This window comes from Oncorhynchus tshawytscha, linkage group LG15, assembly GCF_018296145.1.
Source record: "Oncorhynchus tshawytscha isolate Ot180627B linkage group LG15, Otsh_v2.0, whole genome shotgun sequence".
Taxonomy (NCBI): Eukaryota; Metazoa; Chordata; class Actinopteri; order Salmoniformes; family Salmonidae; genus Oncorhynchus; species Oncorhynchus tshawytscha.
Genome location: NC_056443.1, coordinates 35,652,172 through 35,677,412, shown reverse-complemented (window position 1 = coordinate 35,677,412; position 25,241 = coordinate 35,652,172). Strand labels below are relative to the sequence as shown.

At 41.8% G+C, this 25,241-nt stretch overlaps 1 protein-coding gene across 1 annotated transcript; it reads left to right on the top strand.

The window, feature by feature from the left end:
* Positions 1-9,750: 9,750 nt before the first annotated feature.
* Positions 9,751-18,819, top strand: LOC112214849 (tetratricopeptide repeat protein 31). The gene is made up of 18 exons (XM_024373892.2): positions 9,751-9,931; positions 10,222-10,244; positions 10,786-10,843; positions 11,343-11,536; positions 11,650-11,730; positions 11,852-11,920; positions 12,070-12,243; positions 13,867-14,022; positions 14,713-14,767; positions 14,936-15,026; positions 15,224-15,365; positions 15,635-15,739; positions 15,947-16,037; positions 16,152-16,350; positions 16,505-16,579; positions 17,023-17,122; positions 17,486-17,598; positions 17,830-18,819. Exons 1-18 carry the CDS (start codon positions 9,889-9,891, stop codon positions 17,939-17,941), a joined length of 1,881 nt encoding a protein of 626 aa, XP_024229660.1. The 5' UTR covers positions 9,751-9,888; the 3' UTR covers positions 17,942-18,819.
* Positions 18,820-25,241: the final 6,422 nt, after the last annotated feature.

Sequence of the window (25,241 nt, the reverse complement as noted above, 5' to 3'; positions counted from 1 at the left end):
ATTTTTAAAAATCTATATTATGAAAAAAAATCTGGAAATGTCGAGGGGTCTTGGGTACAAGTTTTACACAGCTGTATTTGTCCCTTTCTTCTCTGCAGATCCTCTCAAGCTTTGTCAGGTTGGATGGGGAGCTACACAGCTATTTCCAGGTCTCTCCAGAGATGTTCGATCAGGTTCATGTTCGGGCTCTGGCTTGGCCACTCAAGGACGTTCAGAGACTTGTCCCGAAGCTACTCCTGCGTTGTCTTGGCTGTGTGCTTAGGGTCATTGTCCTTTTGGAAGGTGAATCTTTGCCCCAGTCTGAGGTCCTGAATGCTCTGGAGCAGGTTATCATCAAGGATCTCTCTGTACTTTTCTCCATTCATCTTTCCCTCGATCCTTACTAGTCTCCAAGTCCCTGCCACTGAAAAACATCCCCACAGCATGATGCTGCCATCACCATGATTCACCGTAGGGATGGTGCCAAGTTTGCTCCAGACGTGACACGTGTCATTCAGGCATTCAGTACATTTGAATGACACTAAGTGGCAGTGTTTTACAACTAATGCCGGTTTGCCTGAGGCTGATGCCGTGCAGGTGTTTGTTCACATGCAAAAACACACACTCTCATTCAGATCAACACAAACAAGAACACACACATACATGTAATAGTGCCAGACATGCACACAAACATATACAGTTGGCATTGCTGTTATGATTTTAGTTGTCCTTGATGTCCTTTCTTTTACATTTATTTATTATATATTTTTTGTATTGTTGTTTGCTGTTTTCTTCTGTCTTTTCCTTTTTTCTCTTTAGTTCATAAATACAAAAAGAGCAAAGAGTTCAGTCTTGGTTTCATCAGACTAGAGAATCTTATTTCTCATGGTCTGAGAGTCTTTAGATGCCTTTTGGTAAAATCCAAGTGTGCTGTCATGTGCCTTTTACTGAGGAGTGTCTTCAATCTGTGATTGGGTGCTGGAGAGATGGTTGTACTTCTGGAAGGTTCCCCCGTCTACACAGAGGAACTCTAGAGCTCTGTCAGAGTGATCGTCGGGTTCTTGGTCACCTCCTGAACCAAAGCCCATCTTCTCCGATTGCTCAGTTAGGGTTAGGGTTCCATTTTTGAATGATGGAGACCACTGTGTTCTTGGGGACCTTCAATGCTGCAGACATTTTTTGGTACACTTCCCTAGATCTGTGCCTCAACAAAATCCTGTCTCGGAGCTCGACGAACAATTCCTTGGACCTCATGGCTTGTTTTTTTGCTCTGACATGGACTGGCAACTGTGGGACCTTATATAGACAGGTGTGTGTGCCTTTCCAAATCATGTCCAATCTATTGAATGTACCACAGGTGGACTCCAATCAAGTTGTAGAAATATCTCAAGGATGATCAATGGAAACAGGATGCACCTGAACTCAATTTCGAGTCTCATAGCAAAGGCTCTTTATATTTATGTAAATAAGGTATTTCTTGTTTTTGCAAAAATGTCTGAAAACCTGTTTTCACTTTGTCATTAGGTCGTATTGGGTGTAGATTTATGAGAGGAAAAATGTGTTGTATCTATTTTAGAATAAGGTTGCAACAAATTGTGGAAAAAGTCAAGGGCTCTGAATTTTTTCCGAATGCACTGTATCATACTAAATGGAGGGATACAAATTGACATCCCAAATCCTACAAATACCACCGGAGGCCCCTGTGCAGTCATTTCACAACATTTCTTAATGCAATAAGGGGAGAAACACACTTTGAAAGCAGCTTTGATGGCCACTGTTAAGAGGAAGATCCCAGCTTCCCATTAATCTTACATTTATTTCTGCTCTTAAAAATAAGTGAACTACACCATTTTAAAACCTGAGTTTTTAGAAACAGCTTGGTTTATGTGTTACAGGGGGTATATGTATACAGCAATGCATCGCTTAACCATGCTAGCATCGCCCAGAATGGCTTGCCAAGTGTTTGTTAGCAAGCTGACAGCAGGTTAGGTTTCAACAGCCATTCCAGAAGGGGTTGGAAACTATACAGAGCTTCTATTGGTCAATCGCACCCTGATATTGCAAAGTATTAGCATCAACTTAATGGTTTCGTTCTGTAAGATGGAACAGTGGGCAGCATTGAATTCAATGGACACGGTACTGTTCTGAACAACCAATTGAAAAATGGTAAAGCACAAATAGAGATAAAATTAATCACTGACCTTTGATGATCTTCATCCGATGACACTCATCAGACTTCATGTTACACAATACATGTTTGTATTGTTTGATAAAGTTCATATTTATATACAAAAATCTCAGTATACATTGGCGCATTACGTTCACTAGTTCCAAAAACATCCGGTGATATTGCAGAGAGACAAATAATTTTCAGAAATACTCATTATAAATGTCGATAAATACAATTGTTTGACATTGAAATATAGATATACCTCTCCTTAGTGCAACCGCTGTGTCAGATTTTTAAAAAACTCTACGGAAAAAGCAAACCATGCAATAATCTGAAACGGTGCTCAGAAAATAAATAAAATTAACCGCCATGTTGGAGTCAACAGAAATCAGAAATCACATTCTAAATATTCCCTTACACTTGACGATCTTCATCAGAATGCACCCCCAGAAATCCTAGTTCCACAATAAATGCTTGATTTGTTCGATAATGGCCATTATTCATGTCCAAGTTACAACTTTTGGTTGCACATTTAGTACACAAATCCAAACGCTTGTGCAGGTCCATCCAAACATCAGACGAAAACTTCAAAAAGTTATATTACAGGTCGAAGAAACTTGTCAAACTAAGTATAGAATCAATCTTTAGGATGTTGTTATCATAAATCTTCAATACATTCCAACCGGAATTGTCTGTAGAGAAGCCATGGAACGCAGGTCGCTATCATGTGAAATGTGCTTTACCAGGACCTGGCTCTCTGCCAGACCACTGAATCAATGAGCTCCCATCCGGCTCCACAACACAGTAGAAGCCTCATTCAAGTTTCTAAAGATTGTTGATCTCTAGTGGAAGCCCTAGGAAGTGTAACTTCATCCATATCCCACTGTGTATTCAATAGGGGCTGGGTTGAAAATCGACCAACATCAGATTTTCCACTTCCTGTTTGGATTTCTTCTCAGGTTTTTGCCTGCCCGATGAGTTCTGTTATACTCACAGACATCATTCAAACAGTTTTAGAAACTTCAGAGTGTTTTCTATCCAATACTAATAATAATATGCATATATTAGCAACTGGGACTGAGGAGCAGGCCGTTGACTCTGGGCACCTTTCATCCAAGCTACTCAATACTGCCCTGCAGCCATATTAAGTTAAAATGTTAATCTGCTGAGTTTGGTGGTGTCTTGGAGACGCTGGTTAATTGAACACAAGCCCTCATACATGTAACAAATGCTCTCTTCCGCAGATTTACATCCCCATAGATTGTAAATAGTTGCATTTGGGGATAGAGAAAAAGTGAGCCGAGGAATAAGAATGCTGTTTAGCCTCCTTACTGCAAAATGCCTATTTTACTCTCTCTGTTGGGCAAGTGGTTAGGATTTGGTGTTCTCAATGCTGCGACATGTGTTCGATTCCTGTTCAGGGAATGAGTTACTTTTGGGGAAACACTAGGCAAAAGCAAAAAACTTGGCACAACTGCAGAGGTTAGGCTCTTTTTAGCTAGTGTGAGCCAGTGACCTAAGGATTAATGTAATTTCAAGTACTCTCTGCTGCAATACCAACATTCCTATCGAAGGTCAACAAGTGAAGATTTTGTCTCTAAGGGAAAGATGATTGGTTTGTCAAGAACATGTAAAGGTGCACTGCTGTTAAAAAGTTGGCATAAGCCACAAGAAAAAATAACAAACCTTCAAGCCAGATTTGAACCAACAACCCAAGGATTACTGCAATTTCACCTACAGTCCTCCACTCTAACAAATGAGCTATCAAAGGTTTCAAAATGTATTCACCTAGATGGTCAGAAGTTCGGTAGAAGCATACGTTCCCTTTAAGAAGTTTATCTGCTGCGTTTGGTGGTTTCCTGGAGATGCTGAGGTTTGAACACAGGTCCTCATACATGCAACTAAAGCTCTCTTCCGCTGAGCTACATCCCCATAGATTGCAAGTAGTTGTGTTTGGGGATAGAGAAAAAGTGAGCTGAGGGTAAAGAATGCTGTTTAGCCCCTCACTGCGAAATGCTATTGCACTTTCTCTGTTGGTTAAGTGGTTAGGATTTGGCAGCTGCAACCTGTGTTCGATTCCTGTTCAGGGAATGACTTGCTTTTGGGGAAACACTAGGCAAAAGCCAAAACCTTGGCCCAACTGCAGAAGAAGTTATGCTCTTTTTAGCTAGTGTGAGCCAGTGACCAGTGATCTCAGCTCACTGGTCACCATAGCAGCACCCACCTGTAGCACGCGCTCCAGCAGGTATATCTCACTGGTCACCTCTAAAGCCAATTCTTCCTTTGGCTGCCTCTCCTTCCAGTTCTCTGCTGCAATGAATGGAACGAACTGAAAAATCACTAAAGCTGGAGGCTTACCTCTCTCACTAGCTTTAAGCCCCAGCTGTCAGAGCAGCTCACTACACCTGTAAATAGCCCATCTGTAAATAGCCCATCCAACTACCTCATCCCCATTCTGTATTTCTTCATCTTGCTCCTTTGCACCCCAGTATTTCTACTTGCACATTCATCTTCTGCACATTCTACCATTCCAGTGTGTAATTGCTATATTGTAATTACTTCGCCCCCATGGCCTATTTATTGCCTTACCTCCCTTATTTGCACATGCTGTATATAGACTTTATCTACTGTATTATTGATTGTATGTTTGTTTATTCCATGTGTAACTCTGTGCTGTTGTATGTGTCGAACTGCTTTGCCTTAATTTGGCCAGGTCGCAGTTGCAAATGAGAACCTAGTTCTCAACTATCCTACCTGGTTAATTAAATAAAGGTGAAATAAAAAAAATAAAGATTGTCAGATCCAACAGAAGATCTCTTTATTTCTTGAGACCTAGAACTAGCATCTCTGTTTTGTCCGTGTTTAAAAGTAAAAACTTCCTTATGCCTGAAACACAGGCTTCCAGGGACAGCAAATTTGGAGCTTCACCATGTTTCATCTTCCACATAGCAGTGAAAATTAACATTATGTTTCAAATATAGTGAAAACAATTGATGTCCTAAAATGGAACCTTGAGGAACAATGACATTTACAGCTGATTTGTCAGAAGACAAACCATCCACAGAGACAAACTGATATCTTTCAGACAGATAAGATCTAAACCAGGCCATAACTTGTCCGTGTAGACCAATTTGGGTTTCCAATCTCTCCAAAACAATGTGGTGATCGATGGTTTCAAAAGCAGCACTAAGGTCTAGGAGCATGAGGACAGCTGCAGAGCCTCGGTCTGACGAGCTTCACGAGTGCAGTCTCAGTGCTAGAGGATTGGGAGATTCGATATAGGCCGAGAGTTTTTTAAATATTTTCTGGGTCAAGGTTTGGCTTTTTCAAGAGAGGCTTTTATTACTGCCACTTTTAGTGAGTCTGGTACACATCTGGTGGATAGGGAGCCGTTTTATTATATTCAACATAGGAAGGCCAAGCACAGGAAACAGCTCTTTCAGTCGTTTAGTTTAATAGGGTCCAGTATGCAGCTTGAAGGTTTAGAGGCCATGACTATTTTCATCATTGTGTCAAGAGATATAGTACTAAAACACTTGAGTGTCTCCCTTGATCCTAGGTCCTAGCAGTGTTGTGCAGATTCAGTATAACTGAGCTTTGGAGAAATATGCAGATTTAAAGAGGAGTCCGTAATTTGCTTTCTTTGACAAAAAGTACATGATCTTTTCAAAGTTCATAAATGTATCACTGCTGAAGTGAAAAGCCGTCCTCTCTTGGGGAATGCTGCTTTTTAGTTAGCTTTGCGACAGCATCAAATAAATTATGGATTGTTCTTATTCTCCTCAATTAAGTTGGAAAAATAGGATGATCGAGCAGCAGTGAGGGCTCTTCAATACTGCACGGTACTGTCTTTCCAAGCTAGTCGGAAGACTTACAGTTGTACTCTGACGTCCTTGGGTAGGTGGAGGGAGTCGAAGGGCATCGAAAAATCTTTGGGTTGTCCGAGAATTTATAGCACACAGCTTTTGATGATTCTTGGTTGGGGTCTGAGCAGATTATTTGTTGCGATTGCAAACATAATAAAATGGTGGTCTGATAGTCCAGGATTATGAGGAACAACATTAAGAGCCACAATATTTATTCCACGGGACAAAACTAGGTCCAGAGTATGACTGTGGCAGTGAGTAGGTCCGGAGACATGTTGGACAAAACCCACTGAATCGATGATGGCTCCGAAAGCCTTTTGGTGTGGGTTTGTGGACTTTTCCATGTGAATTTTAAAGTCTACAAAAATGTGAATGTTATCTGCCATGACTACAAGGTCTGATAGGAATTCAGGGAACTCAGTGAAGAACGCTGAATATGGCCCAGGAGGCCTGTAAACAGTAGCTATAAAAAGTGATTGAGTAGGCTGCATAGATTTCATGACTAGAAGCTCAAAAGACCAAAACGCAGTCTTTTTTTTTGTAAATTGAAATTCGCTATCGTAAATGTTAGCAATACCTCCGCCTTTGCTGGATGCGTGGGGGATATGGTCACTAGTGTAACCAAGAGGTGAGGCCTCATTTAACACAGTAAATTCATCCGGCTTTAAGCCATGTTTCAGTCAGGCCAATCACATCAAGATTATGAGCAGACAATACCTGCTATATGGGTACTCCAAATTCATTCCCGGGTGAGATCAATGCCCAGAAGTTATGCTTGGATCTCAGGCCATGTGGGGGTGGAAGGAGAAACACACTTCACACTACAACTGGAATTGTCTTTTTCGTAGCATGTTAGGAGAATTAGGTTGAGATTGGGAAAATGCTCCCCTAACCTGCTACGAAAATCACTTCCGTTTGTAGCTGTATCAAAGCGGCGTGAAAGGAGTGTGTCCCTGGGTGGAAGTCTTGTAGATATGCTAGCTAAACAGGTCCTTAGGAGAGAGGAGGTGGATGTGGAGTGCCAAAGAGCAAGGCAGAGGTTAAGGGAATGATAAGGACAGTGGTGGTACAGAGATGACAGGAGCAGTGGAACACAGACACTAAGGTCAAGCATGTCTTTAAAATTTAACTAGGCAAGTCAGTTCAGAACAAATTGGTATTTACAATGACGGCCTACACCGGCCTAACTCAGATGATGCTGGGCCAATTGTGCGCTACCCTATGGGACTCCCAATCACGGCCGGTTGTGATACAGCCTGGATTCAAACCAGGGTGTCTGTAGTGACTGAGATGTAGTGCCTTAGCATCTTGCCGATGCCTATCATTAGTCACTTTATATAACACCACTTTAATCATGTTTACGTGTCCTACATCACGCGTCTCGTATATACTGCTCTATTCCATCTGCTGCATCTTGCCTATGCCGCACAGCCATCGCTCATCCACATATTTATATGTACCTACAGTGCCTTGCGAAAGTATTCGGCCCCCTTGAACTTTGCGACCTTTTGCCACATTTCAGGCTTCAAACAAAGATATAAAACTGTATTTTTTTGTGAAGAATCAACAACAAGTGGGACACAATCATGAAGTGGAACGACATTTATTGGATATTTCAAACTTTTTTAACAAATCAAAAACTGAAAAATTGGGCGTGCAAAATGATTCAGCCCCTTTACTTTCAGTGCAGCAAACTCTCTCCAGAAGTTCAGTGGGGATCTCTGAATGATCCAATGTTGACCTAAATGACTAATGATGATACATACAATCCACCTGTGTGTAATCAAGTCTCCGTATAAATGCACCTGCACTGTGATAGTCTCAGAGGTCCGTTAAAAGCGCAGAGAGCATCATGAAGAACAAGGAACACACCAGGCAGGTCCGAGATACTGTTGTGAAGAAGTTTAAATCCGGATTTGGATACAAAAATATTTCCCAAGCTTTAAACATCCCAAGGAGCACTGTGCAAGCGATAATATTGAAATGGAAGGAGTATCAGACCACTGCAAATCTACCAAGACCTGGCCGTCCCTCTAAACTTTCAGCTCATACAAGGAGAAGACTGATCAGAGATGCAGCCAAGAGGCCCATGATCACTCTGGAAGAACTGCAGAGATCTACAGCTGAGGGGGGAGACTCTGTCCATAGGACAACAATCAGTCGTATATTGCACAAATCTGGCCTTTATGGAAGAGTGTCAAGAAGAAAGCCATTTCTTAAAGATATCCATAAAAAGTGTTGTTTAAAGTTTGCCACAAGCCACCTGGGAGACACACCAAACATGTGGAAGAAGGTGCTCTGGTCAGATGAAACCAAAATTGAACTTTTTGGCAACAATGCAAAACGTTATGTTTGGCGTAAAAGCAACACAGCTCATCACCCTGAACACACCATCCCCACTGTCAAACATGGTGGTGGCAGCATCATGGTTTGGGCCTGCTTTTCTTCAGCAGGGACAGAGAAGATGGTTAAAATTGATGAGAAGATGGATGGAGCCAAATACAGGACCATTCTGGAATAAAACCTGATGGAGTCTGCAAAAGACCTGAGACTGGGAGGGAGATTTGTCTTCCAACAAGACAATGATCCAAAACATAAAGCAAAATCTACAATGGAATGGTTCAAAAATAAACATATCCAGGTGTTAGAATGGCCAAGTCAAAGTCCAGACCTGAATCCAATCGAGAATCTGTGGAAAGAACTGAAAACTGCTGTTCACAAATGCTCTCCATCCAACCTCACTGAGCTCGAGCTGTTTTGCAAGGAGGAATGGGAAAAAATTTCAGTCTCTCGATGTGCAAAACTGATAGAGACATACCCCAAGCGACTTACAGCTGTAATCGCAACAAAAGGTGGCACTATAAAGTATTAACTTAAGGGGGCTGAATAATTTTGCACGCCCAATTTTTCACTTTTTGATTTGTTAAAAAAGTTTGAAATATCCAATAAATGTCGTTCCACTTCATGATTGTGTCCCACTTGTTGTTGATTCTTCACAAAAAAAATACAGTTTAATATCTTTATGTTTGAAGCCTGAAATGTGGCAAAAGGTCGCAAAGTTCAAGGGGGCCGAATACTTTTGCAAGGCACTGTATGTACCTATTCATCCCTTACATTTGTGTGTATAAGGTAGTGGTTGTGAATTTGTGAGATATTACTGCATTGTCGGAACTAGAAGCAAAAGCATTTGGCTACATCTGCTAACCATGTGTATGTGACAAATAAAATATTATTTAGATTTCGACATCTGCGGCACACACACAGAGTACAAAGTAAAGTAATGTAGGAAAGGATGTCAGAAAGAGACAGAAGAGGAGGTCATCTATACAAGGGCTGAGGGTGAGAAACAACGGGTTGAGACTTTTAATGTCACATTTAATGTGATATGAAAGCATCCAACAGGAAGGTGTGATTACTGTCAGGAAACAGAGACAGGGAAGCATGTACTGATACAGTGTGGGCAGTATGAGAGGGATGAGAGGGAAAGAGAGCCTGAGATCCAGTATGAGGGAGGAGGGGATACAGCAATTGAGTTTAAAAGAGCAAACTGAGTAAAACGTCATCAGATACAGTCTCATATATTTTTATCAAATTGGGCTGGCGGGTAGGATTTAGTTCCTCCTTGTCTCTGGCCCACGCTCCAGGACAGTAGGAGGCGGCAATGCACCATAACGTTGGATGCCACAGCAGATAAAAACCACAGAAGAAAAGACCGACATTTTTTTTGGGGGGGAGTTGAGTTCATTCGACACAAAGGTGGGGGAAAAAAACGAGGCAAAACATTTCGATGGATACGCCAGCGTAATTAAGCCTGCTAATTTTTAAATTATATATATTATATATATATATATATATAGCTTGCTCTCATTCGACATGTCTGAAAGAAGACTCGTGAAGGTTTCAGAGGTGGAGCAGGGTAAGAGTACTCTTTCTCTCTTCCCAAACACCACATATGTTTGACTCACGAGGTATCAGATGTTAGCTAACTCATAACTTTCTGTAAGTTAACTAGCTAGAAGTAGTTAACATTTAGCCTAGCTATTTAGTTTTTTTTTGTTGGTATTGCTGCGAACACGTGAAGCGGTCGCAGGAAATAACTTCGATGTCTCTTATCTTATGAACCTAAGCTAACTATTAGCTAGTAACGTTATCTAACATTGTGTGTGTGCCCTGCTGACATTTTGTTTTTTTTCTTCCTGCTATTAGACCCCGGAGACATTCATAGGATGGTAAGTACCAAGCTGAATGTTTAGTTAGCAATTGTTGTAGGGATTACATTTAAATGTGTGTACTTGGCGTTTGAGGCAAGGTGGGGGGAGAGACCCGGGTGAAGTGTAGTCTGTCTAAGGGTCATTCTCACGAAACAGTCAACAACAATGTCATTTTTCACATCTCCTGGATCTGAGATTAGGACTTGTATTTAAATATTTTATAATTATGCCTTTTCCAACAATTACATTTTTTTTTTAAAAGCAAGTTCTCCGTTTGATTGAAGGCCTACATTATGCTCAAATAGCCACAGTCTACTTGAACATGTAAAACTAACTTAAAGCGGGTACAGCCTCAGTATTCCCAGTTAACGTGTACTGGATGTTGCACGGAGTTCAACTTTGCGCTTAGCAAACCTGAAATATGCTCAGTGCTGGGGGGGGGGAAAAAGCAGGGAAACCAGGGAGTTTATTTTAAAGTTCCCATAATTGTGCAACCCTATCTAAGAGACACATAAAAATGCATCTCTGTACTTACTTTCCTGCCTCCATTCTTTTTCAGCATGCCGTAATGGATTTTGTAAGAGTCAACTCTCACGGGCTAAACATTGGGTATCTTGGTAAGAACTGGTATTAAAAGCAATGCCTAGTGCAGGGTTTCTCCAAACTCTGTCCTCAAACCCCAAGGGCTGCACTTTTTTTTGTCCTAGCACTACACAGCTGATTCAAATAATCAACTAATCATCAAGCTTTGATTATTTGAGTCAGACTGTGTAGAGTTAGGGCGAAAACCTAAACGTGCACCACTTTGGGGTCCAGAGGACCGAGTTTGGGAAACGCTGGCCTAGTGCTAGCACAGTATAAATGCAAATAACATTGATGATACGTTTATTAGCATTTTTATACCAAGATGACTTATCAGAATATGTATTAGATGAATAACATGTTTGTATCATGTCAGTCGCCTTGATTTAAAATAATAATAAATGTCACTGGACCTTGAAAGATTAATCATATTTAAACAAGATGTGCTGAGAATTTTTTGTTAGAATCTATGCTGTTCCCAATGTCTAGCTCTATTGTTTACTGTGAATGACAATTCCCATTCTTTTCACAAAGGTTTGGATTTTGTAACCCATGAATATTACTCGGGTGAAGACTTTTATGACAGTGACTATGAAGATCACCATGGTAGGAAGTCATACTGTGGATTTTCCAGAAACTTCTTATCCAACTCAAGCTCTTCATACCAACCCACCTCTCTGCGTTACAATCAACCACCTAAAGCAGCCTCTAAACCATCTCCAGATAATGTCAGTATTTTAAAAATCTCCTGTTAATCTAATGGAAAAAAGTATGGCTTTGATTGCTACAAAACCTTTTTGAATAATCTTGTATTCTATTTAAATACGTCTTCGTTCTGCAGCCTGCCGTGAGAGCTCTTGAGGTGTTGAAAGAGTACCGAAAGAGCAAAGTCAAGGCTGAGAAGAAGAAGATTAAGAAAATTGTGAGGTTTGAGGTCAACTAGTCCCCCCCCCAACTTACCCATACTCGTCGGGAGGTTAGTGGGTTTAGGAAAGCTCAGACAATTTAAACAAAGTTCTACTTTATCAATTTCTGTCCTACAGAAACAAAAAGAAAGAAGACTGCTTGAGAAGTTGGAGAAAGAAAAACAGAACCCAGTGACAGAAGTCAAGGTGAGTGCTATATCAACTCGGCTGATTAACAATGTTCATTATATTTAATAAAAGCTAAAGCAATCACACCTGGGTTTATATATCAGTTTAAGTATGTCAATATAATTTAAATATATGATTTTTCTCTCTTGACATATGAATGTTCACAGCTTGATGCAGAGAGTAAAGTAAATGAAAGTAAGTGTAACAAGACTAGTACCAGCGCTAAAGGGGCTCTCGCTCAGGGCCTGCAGGACTTGTCTGTTACTGATAGCGGAGACAGCAGTGGGGAGTCCAGCGACGCCGAGGAGAGTGAAGAGGAGAGCATACACAGCAACTCGGAGGTAACCAAACTAAAATGGTGCCTTTACATTTTGGTTACATGTCAATCATCGAGCTCCTCCACTGGGAGCGTAGCATTAGCAGGGGTTAGTGATAAATAATGTTTTATGTATGTATATGTTAAAACAACCAAACTATAGCATTCCAGGAGCCTAAAACTGATATTTCTGATTCCTCCCCATTGTTTAAGTGAAAGACAGACAATGTATGGCAGTCAAGAAAGTTGAGCCTTTTCTGAGAATGTTTTGATGTCAACCAAAATGCATAGAATTGCAGTATGGATCTTTCTGCTTTATCCCTTTATGTGTAGGTGAAAGGCAGCAAACATATGGCTTCTCCCCTATGCATAGGATATATTTTCGGGCAAGTGATCGTAGTAACAGGATAAGTGTCGTTTAGAAGTTAAATGTCACACCCTGCATTGGCATAATGCAGTGTTCATTTAATAAAATTTAAAAAATGACAACATATTATCCTTGGTGAAAACAAATGAATATAATGAGATGCAGTTTTAAAAAAGAACTTGTAGCATATGAGTTTTCGTTTCAGTTGACAAAAATGTGAAGAGACGATAATTCCACGTTAGGCTAAAGAACATTTTCATTTGACATCAAGCTCCCTTCTGTGTTGTCCAATCATAAGCATGCATGACTTTGCGGAATATTTCATGCAATCCTCTCATTGGCAGTATTAACATCTTTCAGTTGCGCAGTCTGATTTGAGCAGGTCTAACCGGCTCTCCCACATAACTCCCGAACGGTTACTTCAGTCCCTGAAGCGCAACCAGGACGCTTCGATTGCAACTAACCTAAACTAGAAACAACGTTTACTCTTTCATGTAAGATATTTTTGCTTTGATCACATCAGAAACTCTATTTCCCCATGTGCACTGATTTTTTTTTTTTCATCTATCCACAAATGTGAGTGTAGTTTTTTTTACCCCTTTTTGGGAAATATTCATGCTATTTGCTAAATATTAGGATTACAATAATATTTCTGGCATTGTTGGAAAGCTCAGATTCTCCACTTATTTTCACTGTCAGGTCATGGTGGGATGAAAAGAGCTGTGTCCTTAAATTGTTTAACCTGTAGCCTAGGCTGTAGTTAATCATGGCTTGCATTGGTTACAATCTGCCACAATAGCAATATTTAAAGTTTTTAATGTCATGTGCACAAGTACAGTGAAATGCCTTTTCTTGCAAGCTATAAAACCCAACAGTGCACTAATCAATATCAGTGTAGCACTAAAAATAACATACGGTAGTGTCAGCTATACGAAGAGATAGCCGTGTCCGACTGGTACTACTATCTGAATGTTCACATGATGGCAAATGCGTTATTTTTTTTTGGGGGCTAAAACTAAACACATTGTCCCGAGTTTAAGTCCAACTAATAACTAAGAACACATTTACTAAAATGGGATGAAGACTAAAAGTTATTTTAGTCATTAAGACTGAAACTATATCTAAAATAGCTGTCTAAATTAACACTGGCGTAACAGAAGCAGCATGTCATTGTTGGTGTTTAACTGCTACTCCAGAAGCAAAAAACACTTATCAAGTTTCTATTTTGGAGAAAAAGGACAGGTCTATCTTGACCCTTTTCTTTTCCCCTATTTCCACCAGGAACTGCAGCTGGATATGACCAGCAGTTTTGTATCCAAGGCTGCTGATATAGCAAAGCGTCAACTTGAACAGAAGCCTAGGCCAGAATGGAAGGAGAAAAAGAAAACCAGTCAACCGAAGGAGAAACCAAATAAAGAAATGAAAGATATACAAAAGGTGTGGTAATCTATTGAATGCTTAAGGTTTACATAAAGCCAGGAATACACTGTACAATATTAAACATCCTGGAAATATATGGCACACTGTACAATAAACCAGCGGTTAAATCTTGCTGTTGCTATCGGTAGAGTGTACGATGGACTCCCCCTCACTTAGCAGCTGTTTTTCCCCAAATGACATATACGATTTCAACGAGAGATGGGTAAACAGTTATGAATATTTGCAGGGAGAAATGGAAGTGCATAAAATAATTAGTTGAGGCATTGGGTATGTTGTTGAAGTGGATTGAGTGTAGTGTGAGCTGACTGAAAAATGTTGTATAACGTATCCTACTGATTGAGCAATTCCACAGCGGAACAGTTTATTCACTCATCATGCATTTCTATTGGCTATCAGAATGCATCACCTGTCGCACTGCAGGAGCTCTGACAAAACATTTGGTTATGAGACTTTTCATCGTGTGGGGGTCATGATGTTGTCTGGAGAACATGGAGGGGAGGGGGGGGCATTTAATATACTTCGTTGCCCCCAACCCCTGGTGACACTATGCCTCAAGATTAAAATACAATCCAGAAAAATGGTCTGCGACAAGTGAAATCGTAGAAATATCGTTCTGTCTATCATGCAGTGTATGTCCACTTTAAGTATTCTGGATGTGTAAACTGTCTCTTGTTTATCCTTGCACAGAATTCTCCTGTACCCAACACTGAAGATATAGTTAAAAAGAGTACAGAGCTGGCTGGTGAGTTTCGCTTACTATATTATTAAAGAACTTCCCTCATTATTTCAGAACATTTTGTCCAAATGTTGCAAAAGTGAGTATTCAAGACCAGAGTTGCTTGAAAGGAACACCCTAGAAGGGGGTACACTGATTTTGAAGTTTGCAGCTTTTTTTTCTCTCTCTCCACAGTAATTGGTAATCAGTTTGCCAGCAGTGGACATTTTGACATGGCTGTTAAGTATTTTACGGATGCAATTAAGTACAACCCTGCAGAGTTTAGGTGAGAAACTACAATCATCTTGAAAAGTCAAACTGTTCACCAATTATTTTGAATAAATACATGTGATTTAAATGGTTTGCATGATGAGGTTCCTAGGCTGTGCCATCAACTAGGATAATTGATTTGGTTTAAATCACCACTTTCTCAGGTTTTCAATGTGCTTTTACAACTAAAAACAAACTGCTTTTGTGTTTCAGGCTGTTTGGCAACCGGTCCTTCTGTTATGAGAAGATCCAGGACTATGAGAAAGCCTTGGCTGATGCGGAGTTGGCCCTCAACATGAGTCCTGGCTGGGTCAAAGGCCTCTACAGAAAAGGCAGAGCTCTGGCAGGGCTGAAGGTAATGTCGTTTGATGCCAGGGTCAGTTATGAAGCGTTGAACCATTATCCTCTCTCTGGATGCCTTTCAAACTTGGATTATATTTTTGTAAAAATGTCAACTATCCCTTTTTTGTAACCATGCCAAGTTGTGTACTTCCTGTCTTTTCGCCAAACATGAATCGGTACATGAGCATGTGCCTCATGCTCATGTTTTATCTTATTGTTTACTATTCAGACTGAGAATCTTACATTTTAGCGTAGAGAGAATTTACAATAATTTCCCCACAGAGATACGATGAAGCCGCCCAGGCCTTAAAGGAAGTGCTGCGGTTGGACAGCTCCTGTGCCGATGCCGCCCAGGAACTTATGAGGGTCCAGATAACACAGCTAATGGTCAGCAACATGAGGATGCGGAGTTGACAATTATCACACACCCAGCTGCATTAGGACAATTTTTATAAACATGGAAGGAGACCATTTTAGTCTCTTATGGGTTACTGTAGTAGAAACGATGTACAACTGGTTGGACTCAATAGTATTCAGATACCATTTGAAAGGTGTTACATATTTCTGAAGCAATGTTTTGTGGTCTTGTTGCAGGGGTTTGGCTTTTCCCGGGAACAGAGCTCAAATGCCTTAATAATTCACGGGAACGTGGAGAAATCACTTGAGGCACTGTCCAAAATATCTGGTAAGAGCATCTGAAGGTTTCTCTTCTGTGGAGGTAGGCAACTTGACATATATATTGTTGGAGTCCAGAGTTATTTGAACTGAGCAACCTCAGACATTTAGGGACTTGTTTTAGGAATCCTCTATAATGGCAGTTATCCAACTGCAAGTGTTACCTATCCTGCCAAAGTGGACTGTGTCTACAGCACCTCTACAACATCAGAGTTCCCCTCAGCCCCAAAACCTCATCAGGCCCAGCATTCACAAAGCCTTCAGAACAGACACAAGACCAACACCCCCATAAGGACCATGTCGGAAAACTTTCCCGTAGTAACGTAAGTTTGATATCTACTTGACTGTTTTTCCATTCCCAGTCCTTGACATGAAAATGTAGTATTAGAGATAGTGTCTGTTTTCATGTATACTGCTACTGGTTGTAATGTGTGTTTTTGGTAGGTGTAGCAATTTGATATTTGCTTTTACTTACAGTAAATTATACCCTATTTGGGTTGGAAACTTGGTCCCTTCAGCGACGGAGGCTATGATTATAGAGAGATTTGAGGGGTAAGTGAATGCACCACATATTTTAATTGAACCCTCAGGGAAGTGGGGCAGTAAGAAACATCCCCTTTACACACCATTCATTTAGATATTGGGCTGGAAGTTAGCTTAGTGGTTAGAGCGTTGGGCCAGTTACCAAAAGGTTGCTGGATCAAATCCCTGAGCTGACAAGGTAAACATCTGTTCTGCCCCTGAACAAGGCAGTTAACCCACTGTTCCCTGGTAGGCCGTCATTGTAACTAAGAATTTGTTCCTAACTGACTTGCCGTGTTTAATAAAATCTATACTGTGTTCTGCCAATCACCTTACCCAGGTTTCCAGATTTTGTTTGACAACTATGCTTGAGTAGAAAACTAAGCTATGAACGAGGCACTCTTGAAAATATCCTTGTGTAATCAGTCCCCTGCTTGTTTCTGCATCTCTAATCGATGTCTCTTTCATTGCAGAGCTGGGAAAATCCATAGTATTAAGCTTCTGCGCTCCAGACGATGTGCTTTTGTTAACTACTTGGACCCAGACTGTTGTGAGATTGCTTTGACTTTTCATGTAAGTGTCTTTACAACATGCAGACTTGCACTAAAGGTCCCTGGGTCTTATGCGTGAGTGTCTGCCCATTTTGCTCTACTTTATTCCTTATGTTTGGTTTCACACACTATGTTCCCATAAGTTTCTTAATTCATTGTGTTCAGACTTCAATTCCCCTCGATGATTATTGGAGGATGGGCTCTAAGGTCAGTCAGTCTCTGACCACCTCCTCCAATGCACTTAAGAGGATTTGAGGAAACAATGACAGAGAAGGCAAGGATTTGAGACTGCTAGTATAGTTTTCAGGCAGTCTTGGTCTTAATTGGATGCTTTGTGCAAGCCTCTGACCTCTTGGGAAACAATTGTCTGTCTGCCATCTTAAAGGGGATGGAGCTCAATGGGTCCAAGATCTTAGTGCGCTACCCCGACAGGAACCCAACACACCTGGGCATAGCCAAGGACGCCCAGAAAGCTCAGGACCTGCCTTCCCATAGCACGTACGTAGGATCTATTGGACAAATAGCGAAAGGGCAATATACAATATACTGTCCCTGGTTTTTGATCTTGAAATGATTTGCTTCCTGCTAGCAGTGAGTAGCCTATTGAAAATCATAAATTGTTGGCACAGTAAAAAATATTACTAGAAAAGGTTGTGGTTGGGCCACACCATCCTTTGGGCTGGCATGCATTTATTTATAGATGATATTTGTGACTTCTATCCTTTGTAGAAAGGAGTGCTTCTTCTGGAGGAACCTGGGCTGCAACAGGAGGCCAAACTGCCCCTACAGGCACATCCCAGAACACCATGGTGTTGACAAGGGCAAGACCTCGGCCCAGTGAATCCGTCAACTTCAACTGGCCCACAGTCAAACTCATGACTTAGCGCTGCTGAAGAGGCTACTCATTCAGGATTTTAGATGGTTCATATTATGCTTTTAAGCAGTGATTCCCAAACAGTACACACAATTTTGTATTGAGGCTATTTCCTAGCTGGAATTAAAAGGCTTTTAATTTTTTGATTGGTTTTATGTACACGGTTTATTTTTAAGATGTAAATTGGTCAAGGAACTTAGGTGTTTTTAGAACAGACAATCTTGTTTGGCACCTTTTTCCCCCTACCCTGTCTACACCAAATGTTAGCTCTTGCTAAAGCCCATAAGATGGATCATATTAGAGAAATGTCACTAATGACATTGACTTGTCATTGTAGTCAGTGGTTTTCTCTGTTGCCTGCTAATGATGAATGTTGGTCCATATAAACGTATGTCGGGATCGTGTCACAGCTAATAAGTAAAGTAATTCTGCGTTAATCATTAACTGGTACAAATAATTTCCTGACACTTTTTTTTCTTTTTCTTCGTGTTCAAATAAATTGACTACTTTGCATCAACGTGGAAAACGGATTTCATTGGCATAATCTCGTCACTGTAGGGCATTTTTGTAAAAAAAAATTTAAAAAAATCGCTCTAAATTTAATGACATGGTGATTTCACTTAGAATTTGTGTTATTTGACAACTGATATCTGGTAAATCAAAACTAGGCATTGAACTGACATCTGTGCCCAGTGGCTAGTAGTTTCAAATGTTATATTTTTCTTTTCTTCTGTACTGATCAGTAAACCTGGCGGTCTATGGTGAAAATGTAACGTTCAAATGAAGATTTTTTTTTGTAATGTCTTCGGTTGAATTGGTTCAATAAATTACATTTCGCTTGGTCATTTCTTTCGAACTTATATTTCTGAAAATATTAAAGTTGTCATGCATTTACTCTTGTGACTTTAACATGTCTTTATGACAGTACAATCACCTATCTGTCCTATAACATCAAACGAGGTGCTTCATGGTTTGTACGGATGTTAATCGTGGTAAGAGCTTCACCGTCACTTTGCAGAAGGAAGAACGCTTACGAGCAATGGTATTGTACTCCGGCAAATCAACCAGTAGGTGGCAGCACAGGCGTGGCATCCACAGGAGGGAATACTGAGGAAGTTGATCAATTTACTGCAGGCAAAGCACTGCATGATTCTAGATTTTGTGGTAACCATTTTTAACCAACTGATGTGATGTCACCTTAACCCATATGAGTCTGGGGGAAGGGGGGGGTTCCTTCTAAGCTATATGGAATTGTTTTAGGGTTATATGAAGGATAATTTAGCTTTTGTATTTGGAATTTTAAGACCCCTTGAAGTATAAAACATTGTGCCAGTCAAAAGTTTGGACAAATACTCATTCAAGGGTGTTCTTTTTTTAAACATTGTAGAATGATAGTGAAGACATGGACACTAATAATCAAATCAAAATTTGTCACATACACATGGTTAGCAGATGTTAATGCGAGTGTAGCGAAATGCTTGTGCTTCTAGTTCCGACAATGCAGTAATAACCAACAAGTAATCTAACTAACAATTCCAAAACTACTGTCTTATACACAGTGTAAGGGGATAAAGAATATGTACATAAAGATATATGAATGAGTGATGGTACAGAGCAGCATAGGCAAGATACAGTAGATGGTATCGAGTACAGTATATACATATGAGATGAGTATGTAAACAAAGTGGCATAGTTAGTGGCTAGTGATACATGTATTACATAAGGATGCAGTAGATGATATAGAGTACAGTGTATATACGTATACATATGAGATGAATAATGTAGGGTATGTAACATATTAGGTAGCATTGTTTAAAGTGGCTAGTGATATATTTTACATCATTTCCCATCAATTCCCATTATTAAAGTGGCTGGAGTTGAGTCAGTGTCAGTGTCAGTGTGTTGGCAGCAGCCACTCAATGTTAGTGGTGGCTGTTTAACAGTCCGATGGCCTTGAGATAGAAGCTGTTTTTCAGTTTCTCGGTCCCAGCTTTGATGCACCTGTACTGACCTCGCCTTCTGGATGATAGCGCGGTGAACAGGCAGTGGCTCGGGTAGTTGTTGTCCTTGATGATCTTTATGGCCTTCCTGTAACATCGGGTGGTGTAGGTGTCCTGGAGGGCAGGTAGTTTGCCCCGGTGATGCGTTGTGCAGACCTCACTACCCTCTGGAGAGCCTTACGGTTGTGGGCGGAGCAGTTGCCGTACCAGGCGGTGATGCAGCCCGCCAGGATGCTCTCGATTGTGCATCTGTAGAAGTTTGTGAGTGCTTTTGGTGACAAGCCGAATTTCTACAGCCTCCTGAGGTTGAAGAGGCGCTGCTGCGCCTTCTTCACGATGCTGTCTGTGTGAGTGGACCAATTCAGTTTGTCTGTGATGTGTATGCCGAGGAACTTAAAACTTGCTACCCTCTCCACTACTGTTCCATCGATGTGGATAGGGGGTGTTCCCTCTGCTGTTTCCTGAAGTCCACAATCATCTCCTTAGTTTTGTTGACGTTGAGTGTGAGGTTATTTTCCTGACACCACACTCTGAGGGCCCTCACCTCCTCCCTGTAGGCCGTCTCGTCGTTGTTGGTAATCAAGCCTACCACTGTTGTGTCGTCCGCAAACTTGATGATTGAGTTGGAGGCGTGCGTGGCCACGCAGTCGTGGGTGAACAGGGAGTACAGGAGAGGGCTCAGAACGCACCCTTGTGGGGCCCCAGTGTTAAGGATCAGCGGGGTGGAGATGTTGTTGCCTACCCTCAACACCTGGGGGCGGCCCGTCAGGAAGTCCAGTACCCAGTTGCACAGGGCGGGGTCGAGACCCAGGGTCTCGAGCTTGATGACGAGCTTGGAGGGTACTATGGTGTTAAATGCTGAGCTGTAGTCGATGAACAGCATTCTCACATAGGTATTCCTCTTCTCCAGATGGGTTAGGGCAGTGTGCAGTGTGGTTGAGATTGCATCGTCTGTGGACCTATTTGGGCGGTAAGCAAATTGGAGTGGGTCTAGGGTGTCAGGTAGGGTGGAGGTGATATGGTCCTTGACTAGTCTCTCAAAGCACTTCATGATGACGGAAGTGAGTGCTACGGGGCGGTAGTCGTTTAGCTGAGTTACCTTAGCTTTCTTGGGAACAGGAACAATGGTGGCCCTCTTGAAACATGTGGGAACATCAGACTGGGATAGGGATTGATTGAATATGTCCGTAAACACACCAGCCAGCTGGTCTGCGCATGCTCTGAGGGCGCGGCTGGGGATGCCGTCTGGGCCTGCAGCCTTGCGAGGGTTAACACGTTTAAATGTTTTACTCACCTCGGCTGCAGTGAAGGAGAGGCCGCATGTTTTGGTTGCAGGCCGTGTCAGTGGCACTGTATTGTCCTCAAAGCGGGCAAAAAAGTTATTTAGTCTGCCTGGGAGCAAGACATCTTGGTCCGTGACGGGGCTGGTTTTCATTTTGTAATCCGTGATTGACTGTAGACCCTGCCACATACCTCTTGTGTCTGAGCCGTTGAATTGAGATTCTACTTTGTCTCTATACTGACGCTTAGCTTTTTTGATTGCCTTGCGGAGGGAATAGCTACACTGTTTGTATTCGGTCATATTTCCGGTCGCCTTGCCCTGATTAAAAGCAGTGGTTCGCGCTTTCAGTTTCACGTGAATGCTGCCATCAATCCACGGTTTCTGGTTTGGGAATGTTTTAATCGTTGCTATGGGAACGACATCTTCAACGCACGTTCTAATGAACTCGCACACCGAATCAGCGTATTCGTCAATGTTGTTGTCTGACGCAATACGAAACATATCCCAGTCCACGTGATGGAAGCAGTCTTGGAGTGTGGAATCAGATTGGTCGGACCAGCGTTGAACAGACCTCAGCGTGGGAGCTTCTTGTTTTAGTTTCTGTCTGTAGGCAGGGATCAACAAAATGGAGTCGTGGTCAGCTTTTCCGAAAGGAGGGCGGGGCAGGGCCTTATATGCGTTGCGGAAGTTAGAATAGCAGTTATCCAAGGTTTTGCCAGCCCTGGTTGCGCAATCGATATGCTGATACAATTTAGGGAGTCTTGTTTTCAGATTAGCCTTGTTAAAATCCCCAGCTACAATGAATGCAGCCTCAGGATGTATGGATTCCAGTTTGCAAAGAGTCAAATAAAGTTTGTTCAGAGCCATCGATGTGTCTGCTTGGGGGGGAATATATACGGCTGTGATTATAATCAAAGAGAATTCTCTTGGTAGATAATGCGGTCAACATTTGATTGTGAGGAATTCTAAATCAGGTGAACAGAAGGACTTGAGTTCCTGTATGCTTTTGTGACCACACCACGTCTCGTTAGCCATAAGGCATACGCCCCCGCCCCTCTTCTTACCAGAAAGATGTTTGTTTCTGTCGGCACGATGCGTGGAGAAACCAGCTGGCTGCACCGACTCCAATAGCGTCTCTCCAGTGAGCCATGTTTCCGTGAAGCAAAGAACGTTACAGTCTCTGATGTCCCTCTGGAATGCTACCCTTGCTCGGATTTCATCAACCTTGTTGTCAAGAGACTGGACATTGGCAAGAAGTATACTGGGGAGTGGTGCACGATGAGCCCGTCTCCGGAGTCTGACCAGAAGACCGCTACGTTTCCCTCTTTTACGAAGTCGTTTTTTTGGGTCGCCGGCCGGGATCCATTCCGTTGTCCTGGGTGAAAGGCAGAACACAGGATCCGCTTCGCGAAAGTCATATTCTTGGTCGTACTGATGGTGAGTTGACGCTGCTCTTATATTCAGTAGTTCTTCTCGACTGTATGTAATGAAACCTAAGATGACCTGGGGTACTAATGTAAGAAATAACACGTAAAAAAACAAAAAACTGCATAGTTTCCTAGGAACGCGAAGAGAGGCGGCCATCTCTGTCGGCGCCGGAAGGTGGGCCGGAGTATTCGTATGGAGGGTGTGACGCAATTGCGGAGCATCAGGAGTCTTGCAGAGGCCATATCCAGCTCTGTACTGCATCGCCGTGTGACTCTCAAATTTAGTAACAAGGCCGAGGGCTCCATATAGCTTCACATTGACATAATTGGTTGACAGTGGGTGAGGACGCAAAGTCCTGTATAAACCCAAACTCAGTCTTTGACAACTTCCTTCACAACAGCCCTGCTCTGACATCTGCGGTTGCCGCATTGCAGCACTTGGCCACTGCAGACGTCATATTAACCATGAAGAGCCTTATAGACAAGACGGGGGCCCTCTGAGTGGTGCAGTGGTCTAAGACACTGCATCACAGTGCTAGAGGTGTTACTTCATTCCCAGGCTGTGACACAACTGGCTGTGGCTGGCAGTCCCATAGGACAGTGCACAATTGGGCTAAAGCTTGGCTGGGGGGGTGCTTTACTTGGCTCATTGCTCTCTAGTGACTCCTTGTGGCTGGCCAAGGTGCCTGCAGGCTGGTCAGGCTGGTCAGCAGTTGGGTGGTGTTTCCTCTGACACATTGGTGCGGCTGGCTTCTGGTTTAAGCTGGTGGGTGTTAAGGAGACACTCTCTGCTATCCAGTTCATTTTCACCAATTGCCCCAGTGGCCAAATGGATAAGGCACTGGCCTTCTAAGCTGGGGATTGTGGGTTCGAGTCCCATCTGTGGTGGATGAATGCAAATTCCTATGGAGGAAGAGAGATCAGCACATATCACAGAGTTTGATGGATTGAAGCTTTCTGATTAAATTTTCAGAAATGAAGATTTAACAGGGATAAAAAAGGAAAATTTCATGGGCATGTCTCTGTGCCCTCCGAAATGCCTTTTTTTTTTACAACTGCTTCTGTCAGTTCGTATAGGTCATGCTGATCACACATTTCCACTGTGACTTAAGACACTGACCGCCTAATCCATTTATTGTGAGTTCAAGTATTGTATTGGGGTACCTGAAAGTGGAGGGATGAAGTCGAAGTGTGCAGGGCAGTTAACCAATGATTTAGGGATCAAAACCATCCTCTGCTATCCAGTTTGCTTTTAGCAATGAAGTGCAAACAGAAGAGAAGAGCTGGGCACATAACACAGAGGTTGATGGATCGAAGCTATCCAATTCTACTTTTAGAAATGAAGTGTAAACTGGGATTTTTTTTTTAAATTGGAAAAATTTCATGTGCATGTCTCTGTGCCCTCCGTGATTCTTTTTTTATTACTGCTTCTATCATTCCATAAAGGTCATGCTGATCACAGAGAGACACAGTGGCTTAAGACACTGATCTCCTAATCCATGCATTGTGAATTCAAGTATGGTTGTGTGGTACCTGAAAGTGGAGTGATGTAGAGGAAGTGTGCCTGGCAGTTAACCCAGTGATTTATGGATTGAAACCATCCTCTGCTATTCAGTTTGCTTTTAGCAATGAAGTGCAAACAGAAATATTAAACCATAATTTCATGGGCATGTCTCAGTGCCCTCCGTCATTCTTTTTTGACTGCTTCTGCCAGTTTGTACAGGTCATGCTGATTACAGAAGTGAAGCAGAAGCGTGATGTCTACTTTAACCATGTGTACGATCGGTCGAAACCACTCTCTGTTATCCTTTACATTTTCAGCAAGTTCACTAATGGCGTAATGGATAAGGCACTGTCCTTCTGAGCCAGGGATTGTGGGTTTGAGTCCCATCTGGGGTGGATGAATGCAAATTGCTTTGTAGGAAGAGAGATTTTCATTAAAACAGAGTTTCATGGGTTGAACATATCCTATTAAATTTTTAGAAATGAACATTTAACAGGGATAAAAAAGGAACAGTTCATGGTCATGTCTCTGTGCCCTCCGAAATTCTTTTTTTTTACAACTGCTCCTATCAGTTCGTATAGGTCATAGTGATCATACATTTCCACAGTGACTTAAGACACTGACCGCCTAATTTGAAAATGAAGGAAGTGAGCAGAGATTTTTATTTGGAACAGAAGTTTGCATTGCATATGTCTCTGTGCCCTCCGTGATTCTTTTTTTATTACTAGCTTCCTATCCAATCCATATAGAGTCATGCTTTGATCACAGAGAGACACAGTGGCTTAAGACACTTTGATCTCCTAATCTATGTTATTGTGAATTCAAGTATGGTTGTGGGGTACCTGAAAAGTGGAGGTGATGTAGTGGAAGTGTGCCTGTCAGTTGACCCAGTGATTTATGGATGAAACCATCCTCTGCTATTCAGTTTGCTTTTAGCAATGAGAGTGCATACAGAAATATTAAACCATAATTTCATACGGGCATGTCTCAGTGCCCTCCCGTGATTGTTTCTGGCTGCTTCTGTCGGTTTGTACAGGTCATGCTGATTACAGAA

Coding starts and splice junctions, on each gene's coding strand:
- LOC112214849 (XM_024373892.2), top strand. CDS start 9,889: ATGTCTGAAAGAAGACTCGTGAAGGTTTCAGAGGTGGAGCAGG. Junction 11,731..11,851: donor AGAAGAAGATTAAGAAAATT/GTGAGGTTTGAG, acceptor TCTGTCCTACAG/AAACAAAAAGAAAGAAGACT. Junction 16,038..16,151: donor GGCACTGTCCAAAATATCTG/GTAAGAGCATCT, acceptor GACTTGTTTTAG/GAATCCTCTATAATGGCAGT.